Below are 22,897 nucleotides of genomic sequence, written 5' to 3' on the forward strand. Positions count from 1 at the left end.
GGCAAGAGTATGAAGCTAAAATTGTTTTATTTTCTCCATCTTTATCACATCACTGCTTTGCAACTGCCCAATGAGCCTGAGTGCAGTGGGCGTCTAGTTGTTGAGCACCAAATGCTCCTATAGGATGTAAAAGCCCCAGCATTCAGAATGACTCATTCTCTTTCACCTGCACCCTGTGACCTCATTTTGTTTGGCTTTTGTTATGTTTTCACACATTAGAATATCTTACATTGTCCACATATATCCACACCTACACAACTCAGGCCACTGAGAAACGCATAATATACATATATATATATATATATATATATATATATATATATATATATATATATACATAATATCAATTTGCAGACATTTGCGTGCCAGTTTCCCCTTTTTTGGCATGGCCCACAGTTCATTGTTTTGTTTATTCATATTGTTTATCTGTTCATTGTGTTTTGTTACTTACCTGAAGCAAAAGTACAATACAAAAGTTGACAACAACCATTATATCCTTGTCAGATGGTGTGATGTGTATGTGCATATGGATAAAGAATTGCATTGCAGTCTTTACTACATTTTGTATCTGTTTAATTATTTGGGACAGATTATATATATAAATATATACACACAGTATAATTATTGTAATTATAATCACCTGGAGGAATTTGATTTGGGGGTTCAGTCTGGGGCCTGAGTCAGGTCATCCGGTCTGATTGCTTGAGACACTAATAAACTCCCTCTCCACCTGAATTTCATCCTTTTGTTTTGTTGTTGTATTTGGTTTCTACCATACGGATGTTTATTGCTTTATTATTGCAATGAGGGAGCAGCATTATAATATACCTGATTGTGAGCACATCGGCCCTTAATACTGTGTACAGAATCCTCATAATTAAGAAAGGAAATGATCATTTATAAGTCTGTATGGGGAGGCTTCAACAACCATGGCTGTCTTGATCTGTATTGTATCTGACCTAAAACACTGGGAGATACCACATCAGACCTGTGGAACCGTGGAGTGGTTGGAAGTTATTACTAGAGTTTTGTGTTTCAGTGTCCTCTTGTGGTTGATACCAGAACATGATGCCATGATATTATCGCGTCAATAAGGTTTAAGAGGATTAAACACAAGAACTGTTTGTACTCAAAAGGTTCTTTGATAACCCACTGCACAATGGTACAAAATCATTATATGTATCCTTTTATGAGGACTGTTGACTTTCTCGGGAATACATTATTTTTTTCCTGCATCTCTCTAGTTAATATTCAGGGGGAAATAGATAATATGGGCATATTTCTATATTTATAAAAAGTCAAGTTCAAATTACCTTGACGACATATTTAACTCTATCCAAAGGTGTAGAATAATAAATGTGTGGAGCGTTTTGTGGACTTTTATTCAGCAGTGGCTTGATGACTTTTAAACATTGTAAAAGCATCAAATTAAAACACAAAATTAATAATGACTATTTTATTATTTCCTTGACTAGATGAGTCATTCACATTCTTTCATGAGCAAATAAATATCACAAACAAAACCCATACATTTATTCAGACCTTAAGAATACTCACTTTACAACTATACACCTGTGTATAAGTTATCTCACTGTAAATTGATTTATATCAATAAACATTCCCGCTCTAGCTCCTTGCTCCGGTTCTTCATTCCCATCCTTACACATTTTCATCTATGCTCACGTCTCTTCAATTGTTACTCCAGAGGAAGGCATTGTTGTCCAACACACTGGCCAGTTTGTGGTTGAAGGGCTGGTGGAATTCCCTGAGGAGGTCTCTGCTAGCTGGAAGCATGGGACCCAGGTTTTTGTCTGCGGCCCGCCGGGTGTTTGACATAGGCCGTTTGGTCAATGTGGCCTCCACTTGCTCCGAGAGAGGACCTGCGGGGAGGATGTCAGAGTCCTTAACATTACAGAACTGAAGGATTATGGCAGAAACAACCATATAAATACTCCGCCAATACAGGCTGGATACTTACCTACACTCAGAAAATCAAAAACTTTGTTGATTGTCCCTTTGAGATTTTCTGCGTAGTCCTCAAGTCGAAGAACTAAAATCTGCTCCCTGTTGAAAACTGTCAGCCAATCCAGCAAGAAGATAATGTACATCCCCAAATTTAGCCTCACCTATGGGTGGAAAAATCAAAATAAGTCAACATCATAAGTCTCTTGTGGTGAAATTGTTCCATAAACAATTGTTTACCTAGGTCAAAGGTGAATTTTCCATCTCAACTGCAGTTTCTGTCTCCCCAATGACGAATTCTACATCATGACAACAATTCTGTAAGTGCATCAGCATGACACAAGTCTTCAGGGATGGTGCTTTACCCCCACCCCTCGCTATGTCGCCAAGGAGGACACAGAGGATAAAAAAACACGAAGTCTTCAGAAGTGGTAGTTATCTCTACTCGAGTTGCTGCGTGCAAAAGTCACCATATGACACCAATGTCTAACAGCCATGCTGAGAAATACAGAGTTTTGTGGAGCCATTGTCAAACAACTATTAAAAACACCTCAATGAGCCACTCTGTTGCACTGGGTGACAGGTTTCTTCATTTTGATGAAAATGGGCACTGCAGTTTATTTTGAGTTACACGCTGTCCTGCTGCTACATAACAATTACATATCAAATAGAAACTGAAACTGTCAGTTCATGACTTCTAAAAAAAGAAGAAAATATAAAACCAACCAACCGGATAAATGGTGGACACGATTTCTAAAGGCAACCTTATGTGACCCATACAGTGATTGTATTAGTCATTGTGTGCCTTTGTAGTCAAAATCCCTCATAAAGACATTGTTTAATTCCATTTGTTAAATGGTAAAATAAAGAGTGAGACATTTTTTTCATTTATTCTAGATGCACAGACACTCAGTGTCCTCAAGAGGGAACCACAGTGCAACAAAAAAAACTAAAATACTCCGCTATGATTCAAGCAGAGTGGCACAAACAGATTTTGAAAGAGCTCATCTTCCTCTCATCAGTAGCAGAAACGTCACGTAAACAAAGAGAACCTAATGGTGCTTTTCTGATTTGTTTTTTTTGTTAGATTTGAGTTAGATTCTTTTTCTGTTCCAATGGTTTCAGGTCGAGCTGATTGCTGCTTTTACTGTAGTAAATCTCCCTGGATAACAGTGCTGTCTCTGACATGTTGTGATTACGGGTGACAACAAACAGAGCTCATAACTCCGCTTACTGTCCGACAGGATGTATGCTGAAGGTTTTGAAGTGACTCTGGGTAGCTAGTCGGTTGTATTTTTCACTACACAGAACCAGAGTGCATTAAACTCCATTTACAACTACTCACAGGAGAGGTAGAAAATGTGTGTTAGTTGTTAGGTTCAATTCAATATAGTTATATAGCATACAAGCTGTAATCTTATGAAAACTAAGTTAAAAGTGAGAACATTATTTCAGCTAACCGGCATGGCGTTAGAGAGGCTGGTGTTGTAGACGCAGGAACGAAGTGACCTCTCATACAGGCAGGACTGAAACAACTGTACAGAGTCTAGGACCTTCTGGTGGAAGTCCTCTGCTGACTTGTTGGCCATCTTAAAGTACAGGTAGTCCGAATAAAGTCTGGAAACAGAAAAAAAAACTGAGTTGTCAGCCAGATGGAACTACTAAAGGACATTTTGCTGGACGATGTTGGGCAAACAATAGGAGTTATGATTTTAAACAAATATGCTCTGCAGAAATATCCTTTAGAAGCAATTCTGAACTGAAAATCACATCTGTATATATACAAACAGATGTGTGTATGGAATTCACAGCAGCACCTCTCTACTGGATCTCTAAGCATGATGATGATTTTGGCACCGGGCTGGACTGTGTGGATAAAGTCCTGGGCCAGGAACGGAGGCTGTGTCTCCTCCCTGTCACCGTGAAGATAGCTCCAGGCTTGGTTGTCCCACATAGTGGATGCACTGGCTTCACCTGTCAAGACATTGACAGTCTGAGCATCACCTTGGGTAAAAACAGTACATTTTAAATGCAGCAAGCATTGAAGACTCTACATAATTGGCACTGCTGAGCTGCACTTTTCAGACCAAAATATGCAAGACTTGCAAGACACTTTCCTTTTGTGGCAACATTATGTCCTCCAAATCGTAAAGAGATTTGTGACGTGCAGTTGCAACTTTTTCAATTTGATTTAAATGAATAGTGTCATTTGAGCAAAACGTACAAAATCTAAATAAGGAGTTTGTTTCACTTCAGTAACCAAAGCTTTAATTTAACCAAGATAATTTATTTATTAGATGGTGCTATCTACTGTCTCTCAGGGCCAGGCCCAAAGTTTGAGTCAACCTCATTTATAATCGTAGATGCATGGAGAGGAAATAAAGGTGGTTGTGACAGGCCCCGGGGGTATACTTCTTAAGACACTGTGTTGTTAGACCACAGAATATCTAGAATATGTGAGCACCACTGTGAGCTCCTGAGGTCAGACCCACGGAAAAAGAATGACGCCTGACCAGAAAGGAAAGGAAAACAAAAGAGACCTGTAATTAGGATCCAATTGTTTTGCCGGTCAAATGTCCTGAGAAAACACCAAATGAAAACTATAAAACGGATAAATGGTAACAGATTATTCCATCTGATGCACAATGGACGGTAACCATATGTGTGTGGGCATGGTTTGGTCCATACCAAACCATGCCCACACACACACAAACACTCACACATGTGTTCACCTGTTATGAGTGTGCGGTGGTCTCCAGAGGAATTTCCACTGATTCCATCTTGGATGTTTTGGGCTGCCAAGTCAAACAGATCCAGGTAATCTTCTACAGGAAAATTTTCCTGGAAGCCATCTTTGAAACGGATATAACCTGCACCCCAAGGTACAGCAAAAAACAACAATCATTATCTGCACTTGTATAAACTTCAACAGCACCACAAAATTATCTCAATGGAGTATTCATTAAGCTTAGAATCAGGTTGATTTAAAAGCTTTAGTTACTTGAGAATAATCAAGTGTTTAGTAAGGTTTATCTAAACATAGAAGAAGTTTACTGGGACATGGCATAAATGCTCAATCTGGAAGCCCTGTCTGGAGTCACGACTGTTTAACAATTTATATGTAAAAGTAAATTAGGACAGGCAGTAGTGAGCTTAGAGGTAATGGGTTTATCTACTGATTACACCAGTATTAGTTTTTGTACTATACACAGCACTACTACTTAATACTGTACAATTCCTTAAAAATACATAATCCATTTTCCAGAGGAGTCCTGATAAAGATACACATTTACATACAAGTTTATTTCATAAAACAAACATTACATCATAGTAGAAGCAGTAGTAGGACTTTTATACTGCAGCCAAGCAACAAATATTTTTTTGTATATTAATCCAATTTATAATCTTGATTAATTGATAAACCGTGTAATCTGTAAATCATCAGAAAACGCAGAAAATGCACAATATCCTAGAGCACTGGTTCTCAAGTACCACTGGTGGTACGTGAGCTCCCTCTAGTGGTACGCTGGTTGAATCTCTGATATATTTTAAAAAATGAAATTAATTAATTTAGAAACATAATACTGTAAAAAAACTATAACATTTCCAACAATAATATTTAATTTATTTTCAGTGAAATGTAATTAAAAATAAGTACTCGTTTTAAGTGTAAAAGAAATTGCTTTGATATTAGCTTGCTACATAGTTATGTTCATGAACATGTGCGCATACATTCAGGATTAATTAGGAGTTGTGATGGCAAAGGTAAAATAAATGGTTCAAAAACACTGCATTGCGTCTCCAAACTTTAACTTTTAGGAAGAGAAGTGTGAATGAGGAGAATATTTTGAGAAGTGTGGTTGAAACAATGTATGGATGAGCATAAGTGCTAGTTGCACCTACAGCAGTGGCAGTGAAGTCTCCACAGTACCTGCTAGCAGCAAATGATGCAGAACAATAAGAAGATCTGACCCAAGTTCCTCAAATTTAGATTCAGCGGGAGAAGGACGGATGATTTACTGTACACGGCTGTGGCTGTCTACAATATTGTTTTTAGGAATAAACCTGCTTCCTGCGTAAACTGTCCGTATCTGGATAAGGTAGGTCTATGCCACTCTATTTTAACGTGGGCCATAATGGTGGTACTAAGAGAGGCTAATATTTTCTGAAGTGGTACGTGGTGTATTTTGTTTGAGAACCAATGTCCTAGAGCACAAGGTGACATCAATAAATGTCTTGTTTTGTCCAGTCTACAAGACTCAAGAACCTAAACACATTAAATGTACTATAATGTAAGACCTGGGAAAGCAGCTACTTGATTAAATTAGTTGCTTCTTTAAATCAATGAATCAACTAATCATATACTAATCGCATCTCTTTTCACAGCTCTTTTCTAAATACGTGTATTTTCTGCCATATGTTTCTGTCTTTTGGATGCATTCAATCTCCAGTTATAACTTTTTTTTAAATCCATTCGCTAGCTTCCACAGTCCATGTTTCAAAACATTTAGATGACTTACCAAAGCGTTTCCTGGTCCACCAGTGGGGCTCCTTCATCGTGTTGAACTTTACCTTTGGATGCAGCAGCAGCCTGTGGAACAAGTCAGTCGTGCCACACTTGGGTTGGCCGATGATGTAGAAGAATGGCAAGCAGCGTAGACGAAACGGTTTGCCGCCTCTGTGGTGTAAGTGCTGGTGGAAGTTGGTCCTGAGGTGGTCACACACAGTCTTGAAGCTCTTTGAACGCAGAGCGAAGAGGTTCCTCCTGTACAGATCACTGCTAAGTTCACTGGAGAACTCCTCATACCAGCAAGGGCTCTTAATGCCGGGCAGGAAATGGCGAGGAATTACAGAGAACAACTGTAGAGAGGAACAAAAAGGAAGTCACGCAATACAGAGGATTTACAAAATATTGGAAATACTGGCCCTCTAGCCCATTGGTGAATCATGATTTGGAGGATATATTTTTCGTGAAACTCAGAGGTAACAATTGTCATTCTTGTGAAAATTACAGATTTTGGTGTTGTTACAGGTGGTGGCTGGTAAAAGACAAGATATTCTACTTTCATTGGAGACAGCAGCTACTTTTTATCACGTAATTTACACTTTTGGCCAGCACTTACAAGTTTTCATGATATAAACACATCCATAACTTATGGTCATATGACATGATTTTTGCAGTCCCAACCTGCAGTGTTTGAAATCTGAATTATATGTGTTATATGTTATGTAGATGTTTAGACACACTGACACTTAACACTAATGTGGAGAGGCATCATGAGAACCTACACTGAACACAGGAGAATTACAGTACATTAGCACATAGTAAAAGCAGTACTATGGTCCTTAGCACGACATGTAACCTGATATTTACTTAACAGCCCTTCTAACGTTGGTTCCAAGTTGAATTAACACCTCTGTCAGTCTCAACAAACACCGGTCATTATGAGCTTCACAAAACAGGCTTTACTGCAAAGTAGATTGTAAGGTCTTTCTTGTTTGTCAGTCTTTTACTATTCACTGTTGTCAACAAAAAATAAAGCAATCATAGAGGTCACTTCTTAATATTTTCTAGTGTGGCCTGAATTATCATTGCCAGCATTTTTTTGAGTGAAAACATTGCTTAATTGCAGCCTGAAGCTGTAACAAAAACATCCTTTATTTTGGTTGGTTCCCTCATGCAAAAGTGAGTCAGACAAATTTTCCACAGACTTACATGGGAGTCCGTTCCGACGATATCCTTTTCATCAGGCACTTTCCTGGGTGAGTATTCAAGTTTAGAGCCGATGATCTTCACTAGCAGCTTTATGTCTCCTAAATTCTTTTCAGAAGACATTTCAGGTGCTGCTGTGCTGGTTGGCATGACCACAGGTCTGAGCTGATAGGGTAAGGGGGTTAGCAAAAGTCCTTTCCTATCCCAGGTCAGCATGTAGGAAGCCATGATAAGAAAAGTCATTGTCAAGCCCATCAGGAAGCTAACCACTTTGACTTTAGAGATGCCCTGCAGGTTAGTCCAGGACAACAGAGGAACCCACTTGGCCTCCAGATTCTCAGTCTTGTTTGTGTGCCTGAATTCAAATACTGTCCTAACAGGCCTTTTCTCATAGTTCTCAGCAACGGGCAAACTGCGAAGGCTGTAAGCGTGCTTCGTTTGAGTGTTGCTCCCATATCTGCAGTCTGATAGTGACATACTGACATAAAAGCCCAGTATGCATGTAGACAGAGAAGAATTATTCTTTCAAGATAAAGGTGTGAGTTTCACCTACAGAAGGTTGTGTGTCCTGATGTATCCATTTTTTTTTATAGTTTTTAATCTGCAGGTCATTACTTGTCTTCATTTCTTATGTACTCCCAAGTCTTCAGCAGGACCTCCTGTAAATCAGAAACACTTGTTAAAACGTGGCTTTTTTTATCACTTCAACTTTTTCACCAAAATTGCAGCAGTTTTGTTTCCTTTGAAGTATTTCAGTCATCTCCTATTAATCCAAGAAAGGTTGTATGAACATTTTTAATATTAGGGTATCTCAGGGAGGTTTGTCCCAATCCGAGGCAGTCAGTGAATTTCAAACTATACTCCCTTCTATAGTCACCTCTAAAAATGTTTGAGGTTAGCTGCAGTGTGTGGTCTGCTGCATGGAGATCCTTTGCTTCATGATGAGGGCTATATAGCACAGCTCTACTAAGACACTTTCAAGGTCAGAATAATAGTTACTCTGTAATTCAAAACTAAAAACACACGATTATTCTCTGTGTGCTAAAAGCCTCCTGAGAGTTTCATTTTTTTAACCCGGAAGTGTCATTTTCAAGATTGAGGTTTTTCCCAGAGAAAACCACGTTAGGTATTGATACAGGTGAACATGCAGTGTGGCAAGTGCATGCATTTTCTTTTCCCGCCCATGAATAATAAGAAAGTAGGCAATGTTATTTCTAGTGCTAATGACCTCCAAACATCAAAGTGTAAAATGTTTTTAAAACACTTCTCTGACACTTCCTCAGCCAGTAACGTATTTCTTTTTCTTTTGTTGTACAGCTTGTACAGTTTAACAATCTCACTGGAACTGGGGATTAAAATTTGCACCAGTATACTACAACTCTCTAATTTTACAGTGTTTTTTCTTAATGCAACACAGGGGCCTGATAGAGTGCAGCCAACGTTAAGTGACTCAACATGTTCACACTTACATCATTGAAGGTGCATATTTAGAGCAAAATGAAAAGCCACTCTGCATCATTTTAGGGGACCACACTGTATTGAGTCAAAAGTGCACTATGGAAAGTGTAGGCCCCAGTATTTTTGTAGCTTAAAGCATACAAATGGTCATACCAAATCATCGTTTGCCGACGTCAAAGATGTGATGCAAATGGTCCGATTAAGAGAGAATGTTTTTTTTAAAAACCTCTGACGACAAAAGACACACCGTTGCATCAAAATGTTTGACAACAATCCTACTCAAAAAGCAATATTACAAAATTTAATTTCAGACAATTATTTACTATTTAAATATATATATATATATATATATATATATATATATATATAAAACCTAAGACTTTGGTAAACTCATTTCAAGCACCAACACATCGTAAGTTAAGGTTTGTTGAGATTTGAAGAATTTCAAAAAGCGAACATCAAAGTTTCAGCTTTAGCACAAATGTATCTCTTTACACATTGCTCTAGAAAAAGTGTGGGCATCACTATTCAGAAAGTTGAGTTTGTTCTAAACATGGGGATCAGCTTTAAAAAGTTTGATTTTATAAGATATGTGAATGTGCCCTTAAACCTTTGAGGGTTAACTCAATGGACAATGTTGCAAAAGCCTAGCATTGAGATTTTTTTTAAAATCAGTAGACAGAGGAGGGCATTTAAAATGCTTAGGTCAACCCTTGCTTAACAAACTGACATCTAAATTTGTCAACAGTTTAAGTTATCCATGAATAATGCTGCTTTTGATACAAATCATGATTCCTGCCTTACCCTTTTCTTAAATTTCCATATTTTTAGGTTTTATACTTATTAATGATGTGTAAAACCCTTGCTAGCGGTGTTTTGAAAAGTATATTAATGAATGCTACTATTCTCCACGCTCATTGTGTTCATGCCTCTGCATATCTTTATTTCTACAAATCCAGGTAATTGTTATCCTTTTTGTTCTCTACTACCAATCTAGTAGTCCCATTAAATGTAAATGTCTAGTTAATGTGACAGAGCATAGAGAGGACAGTAAGAGTCGAGGGTAAAGCACGGAGTGTTGAAGTGAAGCAGCAGAGATGAGAAAACGTGAAAAAGAGCAGTAAAGACAGCCTTTACTAGACATCTTTGGTCAAAAGAAATATATAATCGATCTGCGGTGGGAGAAAACAGCAGGTGGGATTGACTGAGGTGAAACTCCATCATCAGAATCCTGCTGACTCAAAAGCCTGAATTTATCATTGCATTAGATGTCTCTGTTGTCCTAAGTGCACAAAATGTCAAGACTCATCTGGTATCAAAGACAGAATGCGATTCTACTCTATTTGGTGAAATGTGTTGGGTTGTTTATGCCATAAATGTGAAATTATCTGAAATCTTGACTTAAGGCGGCTTGTTCTGAATTGTTTGGCTCTGGGAGGAGCTGAGGATGACAACTAGATGAAAAGCCAGTATTACAATTCTTCACGAATGGGATACAACTTTCATGGGTATTCATGCAAAAACACAAACTAGAAACCTCATTGTTGCACTCAAGAAAGTGTTCAGGGGATCACCAAAATTAGAAAGATTATTCTTCTGCACAACTTGAATGTTTGTCCACAATTTCATGGCAATCCATCATGTAGTTGTTGAGATATTTTGTCTGGACCAAAGTGGTGAACCGTGGGGCCTGATGATGGGGATGTTGTCAGTTCACATCAAATAAACACTTCAAATCAACATATCACAACAACTGATATGTGGATTTATTGATGTCTTGTTTGTTGACAGTCCCCAGAAAATGAATCCTAATCTGTTTGGTAAACCCCTGACCTTCCCGCCAAAGTTTCCTTTTTATTAAATGGGCAGCACCATGCTCCCACAGTATGAGCTTTATTTCCATTTTGGAACCTAAGTATCCCTCTATCCCATCCTCAGGTCAAAAAACCAACTTTGCACAAGATATCCAATGAAATGAGCTGCAGACTGCCATGACATTTGTTGAATCTATTCAGGCTCAGTAGGTACAACCATTTTATTAACGCAAAGCTTTTTTTATTTTTAATAACACCAATGAGGCCAAGAATGTAAGAGCTGCTATTTCTTACATTTACTGTAATTAAGCTTACTAAGGCTTGTAAACCCCACGCTTCTCCTGTTAACATATTGTCAAACAACCAACTAAATCCAACAGGAAATTACACCTTATTAAAAAGAATTTTAAAAAAAACAATGTTTTAAAAATACAGTCTCTCGACTTTACAATTATTGACTTCTTTATCATTTCCCTGTATCATTCAGATGTCATAAAACCTTTTGGATAAAATACAACCTTGGATCGCAGGTTGTAGAGTTTACCAAGTGCATATAAATTTGTATTATGTTTTTATACAACCTCTTCTTTACATCAGTCAAAACAAACAAGACCATCCTTGTGGTGCAGTCTAGGAAGAGTCAAATTCTACACATAGTGGCTTTAATTATCACGTCTTTAGCACATAGAAATGTAATTTGTAGAATATGCCACTTTTAAGAACTGTAAATTCTAAAATTAGTTTCCATACTTTTGAGCTGATACTTCTATCTGGCCGCTATTGAACCTCACAAAGGAAAAATTAAATAATGTTTTATACTGATTTGTAATAACAATATGTTCAGCTATGATAAAGGTCTATCATATCAGTAGTTTGTGCCTCTTACATTGACAAACCATGAAGCTCATTATTTTTAATTAGTCCCGGATGTACAGATTCTACAGTTGCTCCCATGCATCTGCTTTACTTGATCACTGAAATTCTGTTCGGGGTGTTAAATTGGGTGCAGGTTATGTCATTACATGGGAGTGTCTTGCATCCTCTCATTTATCCCCCTATGTATACTATTTGTGACAAAATTATGCCAATCCGCATCAGCCCAGTCTGCGCTGCAAAGATAACTGAACAGCAACTGCAAATCATCATCCCTGCAAAACTCTTCCAGAGAAAAAATGCTGCATGCTGTATGCAGATGTTCAGTTCAGTTTAGCATCGACATTATGAAATCTGATACCTTAGATAGAGCATCAGCAAATGTGACAAACACCTTTCAAAAATCCAATGTGACCACAAAATCAGCTAAAGAGAGGAGACAATCAGTTGTAAGAGCCATCACTCATTACACACACACACACACACACACACATACATTCTCGCCTCTCCTGAAACATGTTTTAATCATGTCTTCATGTTTATAACTGTGTAAACACAGCCTGACCTTGTTCAGTACACTCTGTGACTGGGACTTGGCGGAATCCCAGCGCTGGGAAATGGGAGGCACAAGAGAAACTAATGCCACAAAAGGAAATGAGACAGCCTCCCTGTTGATGGGGAAGTCCAACAAAGATGGATGGGATACCCAAAAACTGCAGTAATAATAGAACTTTCTCTATGTAGATGAAAAATGAATCAAAAGTCATACTAATCTGAACTGAAAATAACATCACTGCTGGAACTTACTCTTTGTCTGGCCACTTTCACAATCAGATCATGGATATAATTTTGGCAGGAAATCTAACAGCTCCCTAAGAGAACAAATACCTCAGGAAGTGGGCTTCATCTGTCTCATGATGCTGAACTAGTCCTCTCTACTTTTTCACATCCTACTAATAGAAGGAATGAGGGGGTTGATTTTCTATCACTTGACTTCACAGGAATCTGACTCCATTATCTGTTAAGAAAGCAGGCTGTTGAAGCAATAGTACAGTCTAAACAAAACAGACATGGCAAAAATGCTCTAGAAATATTAAAACCTTCTGCTTAACATTAGTGACTGTCTTGATCAGCCAGTTCAACACAGTCTACTCTGTCATCTGTAGCACAGATGTAGTCCTATAAAGCTAAACTGTGTATTTGTGCATGCATGTAGGTGTATATATATATTTGCATGCATATGATTTTCTTATAGCAACAGGTTGGTTGCTTTAGCAGCGGTTTAAAACCAATGTGACCTTAATAACAAGCAGAGAACACTTTAAAACACCTGTGGTACTGTTTAAAGAGTGTAAGGGAGAAAGAATTGGCAGTTCTGGGGACAAGAGGTGGATTTAAGGTCAATTTAAGTGTCATTCAGGTTAATTACAAGTGAGTCTATCCAAAATGTTGATAATATCCCCTCATTGCACAAGAAAACTACAGAAAGTATATGGTAAGTTAAACAACTATAACATCAGTCTGTAAATTGCATGGATGTATTAAGATAATTGAATGACATGTTCCAGGATGGCGCTCCATCCATCCAATGGAAGTTGCTCACCGACGCATACAAAGATCTTCTTTAAACTTCTGCATTTTCCGATCCAAAGAGCATGCATGTTAGAGCCCTTCTCTGGCTGAGCTGGGTGACTTCCTGCTGATTCCCCAAACAATGAATGGCATTAAAATAATTGACATATGCAGCTTTTTCATTGCATGGTACGACTCGATTCAACCCGACTCACTCGTTTTTAGTTTTTTCACCTGCACGCTGAGCAAATACTAGAAGGTGGAGTTAAAACACTGCCAATCCCTGATTGGTCAGAGAGAAGCGTCACTAGTGTGACACGGGACATTCTGCACAAACCCGTGATTTTTAAATAGCCAAGCTTCCATCAAGAACATCCACAATTTTTTTATTCACCCCGCCCAGAATTTAAAAAAAACGGTAAATCGCAAAATTATGCCTAGACTACGCTATATAATTCATCATGTGCAGACATTCCTCTGTTTGGTTGACACTCAAAGGGAAAGGATTTGGTAGGTGCCACATTGAAGATCATGTCACAGCAGTTTCACCCGTCCTAATCAGCTTGAAATCTCGCACAAAGGGTGTACTATCTAGCCTGGCTACGCCCTCCTACGTACTTCCGTTCAATTTTCATTTTCCTAAAGTACTACGTCTGCGGTATATTCTTGAGTTTTCTCTAGTCAAATCTTTCCCAGCAAAGAAAGATGGGAGCGTAGCCATTTGGTCTGTTTTGACAATGCTGCTGAATATCCATAAGTTAAAGCCTGAGCAAGAACAATCTTTGCGGAGTTTTGTTGGTGGCCATAATTTTTGTGGCCCTCTTCCCCACAGGGTTCAGGAAAAGTTTGATTTTGATTGGTTTAAAGAAATGCCAATAAGCCAAAGCATGTTTTCCTCCAATCCTGATTGCTCAGTGGAGTAGCCAGAACCTCAGTGTGCTTTGGAGGAGGGTCTGTCAAATTGAGACTACTTACTGATAATTCAAAAATCTAAGTTGTAATAACAACCTGTTACACCTGAGCAGGGAAACTCCTCTGCCATATCACTTTCTTACCATGAAAAGTAACAAAAGTCAGCTATGGCTTTGGCTAGTAAAAAAAGCTTGATGCTTTCCTCAATCCTGACACGTTTCTACTTGACTTACAACCAGGAGAGCATTTGGTTGCAGATTACACTAAAAGACACAACCTGTCAGTGCCAATCAACTGCCACAGCTTTTGAATGTGTGTGACAACCTACAACCGCAATCCTGTTTGCACACACAAAACATGCACAACTTGACATGTAGAAGCTTGATCCTACTTGTCGGATTTTATAAACTCTTCAAACAAAATCTGTTCACACACTTTAAAAAACAAATAAAAAGGGGATGAGAGGTAAAGCTCATAAGTAATTCTCATTGTTAAACATTTGTAATTAGACTAATTAGTTTGCATCATTAACATAATTATATCTTACTGTTTAAATCATGCATGAATTCTGTGACTACTGTATGTTTCACTTTGAGCAGTGCCTGATCTCACATTATAATGCTTTTAGACATACATTAAAAAAAACTAATTGAGTCTCATTCAGGGATACAGAACACATGGAGCTTACTATAAAGACTTTCATTTGATTTTAAGCCATTTGGAGGTAAAATTGAACTTTACTTTTTAAGCACTGCAATCTTTGAATACTAAAGTAAAAATTGGTATCCCTTTAGAATTACTTTGGTTTCTAAAGCAATTTGAGTCATAATGCCCTGAATACTAATGCCAAGGTGTAAATTAATATATTATGTAGGCTACTGTTTACATGTGATCATGGTCATTAAGAATGGATGCATTTAATGAAGACATTTTACCTTTTCTGTTTCAATACATGCAATTCAACCACAACAATGACAAAATGTTTTAAATCAACTGCAGTAGTAGTATAAAGTAGAACGCTTACTGGCACAAGTGGAGAAAATATATTCAAACAATACATAATTGGATGGAAAAGAACAAACAAGGAAAAGTCCCAGTGAAAAACATCACCCAGGAGAATTACTCAACAGCAGGATAGCTTGAGCAGAACAACAAAGGAGTGATAGATGTGGAAAAAAATTTTGACTACATTGAATCCTCTTTTCTCAAACAGATTGTCATCTCAAGTAAAAAAACTATCCACTCTTGAAATAAAAACTTGGAGCTGTTGCCAAAACAATTTAGTATCATGCAAACCTCCCACATTCCTAATGCGCCGAGCGTACAGAATGATTTTCTTCCATTTGCGGTGGACCCCCAGAGTCCAGTCTAAACAATCTGATATGGTTCAACCCTCTGGCTCTCCTTCTCCGCTCATACTTTTAGCATTACCTAAGCATTCAAGCATCCGCCAAAAGAAGCATGGTTTGACATCTCACCCTCTCCAGCCTGACATTTGTTCCAAAAACTCGAGGGGCAACTTAAAACCTTCCTGCCCAGTAGACTTGACAGACTGCAGGGCTGGGCCCAGCAGCACGACTGAGGTTTAGCTTGGATGTGTGCAGAGTTATGGACTGTGGAGAGGTGCTCCATACTGTCACCACACCTATATGTATGTCCTCCTCTCACGCTCAGCTCCTACTCTTTCGCCCTCCAATTAACAATAAAATACAACTTCAGTGATTTAGAAGCTGCATTGAGAGTCCACAGAGGCTGGTTTGTCCAAAGATCTGCCTACCTGTCAGGGCCGCCACGCTGCAGCCTCTTTAATAGAGTAGAATGAGGAAAGCAAGGAGAGGAAAATGTCAAACAGAAATTGCAAGTGGGCAAATATCTCACACATCAACAGTTCTCACCCCAGACGTCAACCAAACCCCGGCAATGAGCTGCTGAAAAACGAATACACAAGACCCTTCATGGCTTGTTTGCTGGGATGCATGAGAGAAACCATTTAGGCATAATGGAAGGAATTAGGGGAATCTGTCAAATAGTCCAATGTAGTACTCGATGTATGTATGATACTATAAACAGAATAATAAGCACATGAAAAGTGCAAGACGTTGTGAGAGTGCAAAGAATTTCTATTAAGGGAAGAAGGTGCAGTTTGACCAGCGTTCCACTGGGGGTGATCGCAGGCGAGTGCAGAATGAACGGTGTTCTATGGAGCACGACCAATATATCGGCGGGCCAATATTAGGCCTTTTGCGAACTGTAGATATTGCCATTCCTATTGAATTAAATATTCATTTATTAGAACAATTTTTAATAAAAAAAACTATTTAAAAAAAATAAAATAAAAAAACGGATGGTCAAGCATGTTATGAGTATTGCCGTTGCATAGTATTTCCTCCAGAGGGCGCTCTACGGCATCCCTGTTGGAAACACTGATTTTTTTGTTACTGTTTTTTTTGTTTAAAAGACTTTGAAAGTACTTTAAGTTCTGTATTTTTAAGCATTTCATTTATCAGAACTTCAATATATTTTAAGGTTTCTCTGTTCTGTTGTGACATTTAAATTATCATATTATTTTTAGTGAGAACTAAATACTAGAATAAATGTTAGGGAAATCTGTTTTGTTACACGTTTCTGGATTATTAATATTTTTAAATACTATAATTTGGCCGATATATCGGATTTTTAGAGAACCAAATATTTGTATCGGTATTGGCCTTAAAAATCGGTTAGGCTCCAAGTTTTCCATCTCAAAAAAAATTCTCAGGATATAAGTTTTTGTCTATTAATTTGAATGTTGCATTCGAAAGGGAAGGCTAAAAATATACACTGCTGTGTGTTAGTTTTTTTTAAAGTCACGTTTTTGTTCTAAATGCCTTTTAAAATGTCAATGACGTCATACACATTGTACAGCCAGAAATACTGCTTTACGGAAAGCTCTGAGTCACTTCCTCTTTTTTCACGCGGCATCGATAACACAGCTGACAGTTTAGGCTCTCCCTGTCAATACACGTGCTAGAAACAGGTTTACAAATGTTTTAATGACCACACCGACATATTCACTCTGACATTCTGGTTGCGCTTCAGATGACATCAAGCGGGATCTCTGGTCGTAATCCGTCCTTTCCTGACCAATCAGCATTCATTAGCAGAATGCTAGCGTGTTATGGGCAACAACGACTCAACCTGTAAGAAATCGAAAGGGCATAAGTACTCGTTCATTCAACTGTCGACCTATAATCCATGTTGAACTTGCAAAAACTACAATCAAATCTGAGATTTCTCAACGGCAATTAGGCAAAAGAGACAAATATAGTTGTCTAGCTCCATAGAGTCCCATTAGTTTTGCACGTGCCTGTGACCACCCCCAGTGGAACTCTGTCGGAACTGCAACCAAATTCAGTACTATAGGCAGTCCCTATAGGATTTTGCATACTTTTTTGAGATTGTTGCAGCCCAAAATGCCTGATGTTGCAAAGAGAGAGTTGCATTTTTTTTTGTCTAGTTCTTTAAAAATAAAAAGGAAACTTGTTTTGGGGAGAATAAGATTTCTCTGGGCTGAGTTTTTGTAGGACCTTACCAAAAAGGCTCAGGATGCTGAAAACGTTGGTATAATATGAAAATGAGCGTCAGTGAGTGGTTAATTGTTGATCTTTACATTGTTCAGTTGATTTCCTATACTGGCCTGGGACAGACATTCATGCGGTTTGATGAAGTACTTATTGGACTTTAACTCATCATTGCACTTACAATAACAAGCGTAACTGTCCTCAATTTAGGTCATCCTGTATGTCTCATCTCCCGCATCCACCGTGTATGTTTGGGTGTGTGCATACGTCGGTCACGGAGAGGAACTCAGCAGACCCGCCCGCTGCAGAGAGCCGACAGGATTGAAACAGCAGCCGCTTAAGCGAGATCAGAGTGAAAAATCGTTACAGTGTATATTGATGTTAAAATGTATACAGGTTGGCAAGAAGGTCAAAAATGTGTTGTAAGCTCTTGCTGTATGTTTTGTTAGTAAATATCCGATGTTCAAGTCACACATGTCACGTTAAACAAGGAAATGAATTTGGCTACGTACGTGAGACATCAACCCGTTCTCACTCCTGCTTGGTCATTGGCTCTCAGAGTCACATTCTGATACAAAGTCTGGCACGTGGGACTGCTGGGATTGATTTAAGTCGTGCAAAACTCTGGTTATTTGCGGTGATTGGTCAAGATTCCGAGGTGCACCAAATTCATGGGGATTGATTGAATTTGCATGAATTGGCGCAATCGCAATATCGTGAAATCCTGGAGGGTCTGAATAGGGCTAAATAGAGACTGAACAGGCTTTCCGTAGACAGGCTTTGGAGCGTGTGTACAAATGTTTGCAGCCGTTTATGTTTGCCTCATAACACAGTCAGTGTCTGGTAGACCAAGATTCTTTTACCCCATGGAGACATGACATACTGTATTCTGCAGCTGCTCAGTGAGCGAGAAGATGTAACCAGGAGAATAGTTTCAAGCATTACAAAGTCTTAAACACATAGTATTGCTTTGGGGACTTTATAGCTCTTTTCAGGACACTTTTTAAAGAAGCTACAGTGGATATAAAAAGTCTACACACCCCTGTCAAAATGACAGGTTTTTGTGATGGAAAAAAAATATACAAAGATAATTCATGTCAGAAAGTTTTACACTTTTTATGTGACCTACAATGTGAACAATTCAATTGAAAAACAAACACACAAAAATAAAAACCTTACAATAACCTGGTTGCATAAGCATGCGCGCCCTCTTATAACTGGGGATGTGGCTGAGTTCAGAATTAACCAATCACACTCAAACTCATGTTAACTTGAAGTCATTAAACACCTGTCATTTAAAGTGATTCTGATTAATCACAAATCAAGTTCAGCTGTTCCAGTAGGATTTTCCTGCCGTTTTCTTAGTCTCAGAGCAAATGCCATGGTCGACAGAGAGATTCCAAACCATCGGAGGGATCTCATTGTTGAAACATATCATTCAGTAGAAGGTTACAAAAGAATTTCCAAATCACTAACTATGCTGTGGAACACAGTGAAGACATTCATCATCAAGTGCAGAAGATACGGCACAACAGAGACATTACCAAGAACTGGACGTCCCTCCAAAATTGATGAAAAGATGAAGAAAACTGCTCAGGGAAGCTCCCAAGAGACGTACAGCAACATTTAAGGAGCTGCAGGAATTTCTGGCAAGTACTGGCTGTGTGTTACATGTGACAACAATCTCCAGTATTCTTCATATAAATGGGCTTTGGGGTAGGGTGGCAAGATGGAAGCCTTTTATTACAAAGAAAAACATCCAAACCCAGCTGAAAATGTGTTTTGGTCTGAAACCAAGGTTGAACTTTTTGGCCATAATTCCAAAGACATGTTTGGTGCAAAAACAAAACTGCACATTACCCAAAGAACACCATAATAACCACATCAAAGCATGGTGATGCCAGCATCATGCTTTGGAGTGTTTTTTCTTCAGCTGGAACCGGGGCCTTAGTCAGGGTGGAGGGAATTACGAACAGTTCCAAATACCAGGCAATTTTGGCACAAAACCTTCTGGCCTCCGCTAGAAAGATGAAGAGGAAGTTCACCTTTCATCATTACGACTTAAAGCACACATCCAAATCCACAAAAGCATGGCTTCACCAAAAAATTGACGTTTTGGAATGGCCAAGCCAGAGCCCCGATTTGAATCCAACTGAACATCTATGGGGGGATCTTAAGAGGGCTGTGCACAGGACATGTCCTCGCAATATGACAGATTTGGAGCACTTTTGCAGATGAGTGGTCATATACTGACACATCAAGATGTGCCATGTTGATAGACTCCTACCCAAAAGGAATGAGTGCTGTAATAAAGTCAAAAGGTGCTTCAAGAAAGTATTTAAGGGTGCACAGTTATGCAACCAGGTTATTGTAAGGATTTAATTTTTCCACCTTGTAGATTTGTTTTAGCAATTGATCATGTTATAAGTCACATTAAAGGTGGAAAAAAATATTTTTTTAACGTCACACAAACCTGGCATTTTAACAGGGGTGTGTAGACATTTTATATCCACTGTATGTGCGCGCTTTTTTTTTCGTAATCTTTTAGTTAAGTTTATGCTGTCAATTCATAGACACCGCTATACTAGCTGCAGTCAAAGTGTTTGATATCAGATTACCACAACGTTTACTTTAGGATCAAAACTGACAAAGGTGGGAAACATACTAGTTTTAGTATCAAGATAATTCACTTAAATATCTAAAACGTTCGTTCATCCGAGGAATAAACTCTAATTAGGCCTGACATCAGACAAAATCCCTTTTCTTAAATCTTTTTGGAATTGATTATTTTAAACACAGGTACTCACACTGGAGTTGAGTCTGCACGCGCCTCTTGTGTAGCCTCTCACGAGCCATGAAGACGACCAGTCAAAGCGATTAAAACCACTTGACGGGCGTTTGTATGAAACGTTAAGTGAAATAAATGAGAATGTGTCCTCAGCATAAACGGTGTTCATGTTCACAAACGCCGGCTGGGTTTTGACTCGGAAATGCGAGACTTTCCGGAGTCTCCATCTGACTGAGCTCCCCTGCGCGCGGCACCCAGTCAAGAGGAGCGAGGGGAGGTGCGCGTGACGAGGACTGCAGGAAACACCGGCACCGGAATCAATCTTATCTACAGCTCAACATGCTTTTGATTTGGTTTGACGTGCCGTTATGAACTGCAAATCAACAGACAGTGTACTCATTCCTCAAGCTTCCTTAAGGGTCTTCATATTGGTCGCTGTGTGGAGAGTTACCGCAATCAAATATTTCACCTGCTGACTTCGTTAAAAGCTATCCTAATTAGGGAAATAAATCAACAAAATCAACGGTCCCTGGATGAAAAGAATATAAAATTCATCTGTGGTATTTCACGTTAGAAATGTATTAAAGCTACTGCATAAGAGCTGATGAACAATGCGTTTCCTAATGAAGCTCCACATGAACCAGTAACATGCAAACCATGTGATGTACATGGTGCATTTTATTTAAATTAGTAGCATCACAGCGGTTTCATTTTCATGGACAAACCAGACAATACATAGCAGCACTCCAGCCTTGAAATAATCTCCATATTATTAATCTCTGCTTGGATGTCCACCCAACTGTAATAATGATAGAAATATATATTGAAGTAAAACACTATGGCCTTGGGTGAATTGGAGATAGATGTATTTGAAGCTCATAGGTAATTATCCACCAGCTCTCATGGTATGATTTTATACCTTATTTTTAAATGTGACTTTTATTCTGAAGGACAACCTGTTTTTGTAGTGTTTTTGAAAGCAATGTTGTGCAATCAGGGACTTTTATTGCTTACAGTATATCTTATTGCCAGAAGAGATGGTATGTGCAGTTACCACTGGTCTTCAAATAAGGTCGTACTGTTCCTTTCTACTAACTAACATAGTAGTTGTGACATATTGTGGAAGTCCGTGTGGACGGCACGTGAAGGTTCACAATGGCACATTTGGCCTAATGATAAACCATAAGCTCTGCTGAAACAAAAGTAAACTGCAGGTCAACACAAATGTTGAGCAATAATATGTTTCACTTTGTTTATTATAAATCAAAGAGCACATATTTATCCAATTAGTCATTTAAAAAAAATGATGGGCATGTTTTGGTGTTTACCATTTGCCATCTTAAGACTCTTAAAAAAATAGTTTATAGTAGATCTTTAAAGTGGGGTTGTGTGTGTCGTTTATTTTTGCAGAAGATGGGAGTTGCTGGTCTTCTGCTGTCTCAATCTGTTAGTTTGTAGTAATGTGCGGGAGCAGGCTTGTTGTGGGTTGTCTTTCCGCCCAATCAGAAATTCAAAGTTAAGTGTGTTGGTGTGCAAAGCGCTGGAACAACCACAAATTGCTGTTTTGGCCAACAACTGGAAACTTTATACATTGTTTATCTGCTATTTCATCACAAAGTTGACTTCTACAAGTTTTTTATACGAGAAATCAATTATGCAAGCTCAAATATGGGCTGTTTTACGAAAATTGATGGCTAATTGCAAATTTGGCCAAAAGCTCCACAGTCTGACGTGACAGCCGGCGGGTGCCTGCCGGGGTCGCTGGCTTGCCGTCCGGCCTGTCCACCTTCACAGACCCCACTGTGAGCTGGCTGGAGCTCTATCAGGAGACTGGCGGACAAGAGGCGTTTATTTCCACAATTGTTTGTTTAAATAACTCAACACATGCACATGCACGCGCATGTGCATGTGTTGAGTTATTTAAACAAACAATTGTGTAAGGAGCTTGTGTTTTACTGTCTGAGCACACTGGGGTCTGGCAAATTGAAAGTTTCTCACAACTACAACAGCTTTTTTTATTTAAAGTAAGCCTCATATTTCCTGGATTCGGGACAACTGCTTTGATTTCGGGACATCCTAGCTTCAGGCCCACCTTGACTTAATCCAGGCCCACGCATCTGTCACATTCTGCATCCGCCACTGAGCAGAAAACCAGAAATTCTTGTTACTCTTTAAGTTCCTTTTTTTCTCAAAGGACTCTGGTGGCTTTAAAGGGATCATAGAATTGCTTCAGTTCCCCGTTGTA

General features: G+C 38.7%; 1 protein-coding gene across 1 annotated transcript; it reads right to left on the reverse strand.

The window, feature by feature from the left end:
- Nucleotides 1-1,428: 1,428 nt before the first annotated feature.
- Nucleotides 1,429-20,941, reverse strand: LOC117960717 (carbohydrate sulfotransferase 15-like). Its single transcript, XM_034898830.1, has 8 exons — nucleotides 20,672-20,941; nucleotides 7,679-8,334; nucleotides 6,483-6,822; nucleotides 4,695-4,832; nucleotides 3,780-3,936; nucleotides 3,423-3,579; nucleotides 1,979-2,126; nucleotides 1,429-1,880 (listed from the first exon to the last, which is right to left on the reverse strand). Exons 2-8 carry the CDS (start codon nucleotides 8,150-8,152, stop codon nucleotides 1,690-1,692), a joined length of 1,605 nt encoding a protein of 534 aa, XP_034754721.1. The 5' UTR covers nucleotides 8,153-8,334; nucleotides 20,672-20,941; the 3' UTR covers nucleotides 1,429-1,689.
- Between the last annotated feature and the right edge of the window lie 1,956 nt (nucleotides 20,942-22,897).

The sequence above is a fragment of the Etheostoma cragini genome, chromosome 17 (assembly GCF_013103735.1).
Source record: "Etheostoma cragini isolate CJK2018 chromosome 17, CSU_Ecrag_1.0, whole genome shotgun sequence".
NCBI classification, from domain to species: Eukaryota; Metazoa; Chordata; class Actinopteri; order Perciformes; family Percidae; genus Etheostoma; species Etheostoma cragini.

Coding starts and splice junctions, on each gene's coding strand:
- LOC117960717 (XM_034898830.1), bottom strand. CDS start 8,152: ATGTCACTATCAGACTGCAGATATGGGAGCAACACTCAAACGAAGCAC. Junction 3,937..4,694: donor CCACCGCACACTCATAACAG/GTGAACACATGT, acceptor ATGTCTTGACAG/GTGAAGCCAGTGCATCCACT. Junction 3,580..3,779: donor CTTAGAGATCCAGTAGAGAG/GTGCTGCTGTGA, acceptor TTCTGTTTCCAG/ACTTTATTCGGACTACCTGT.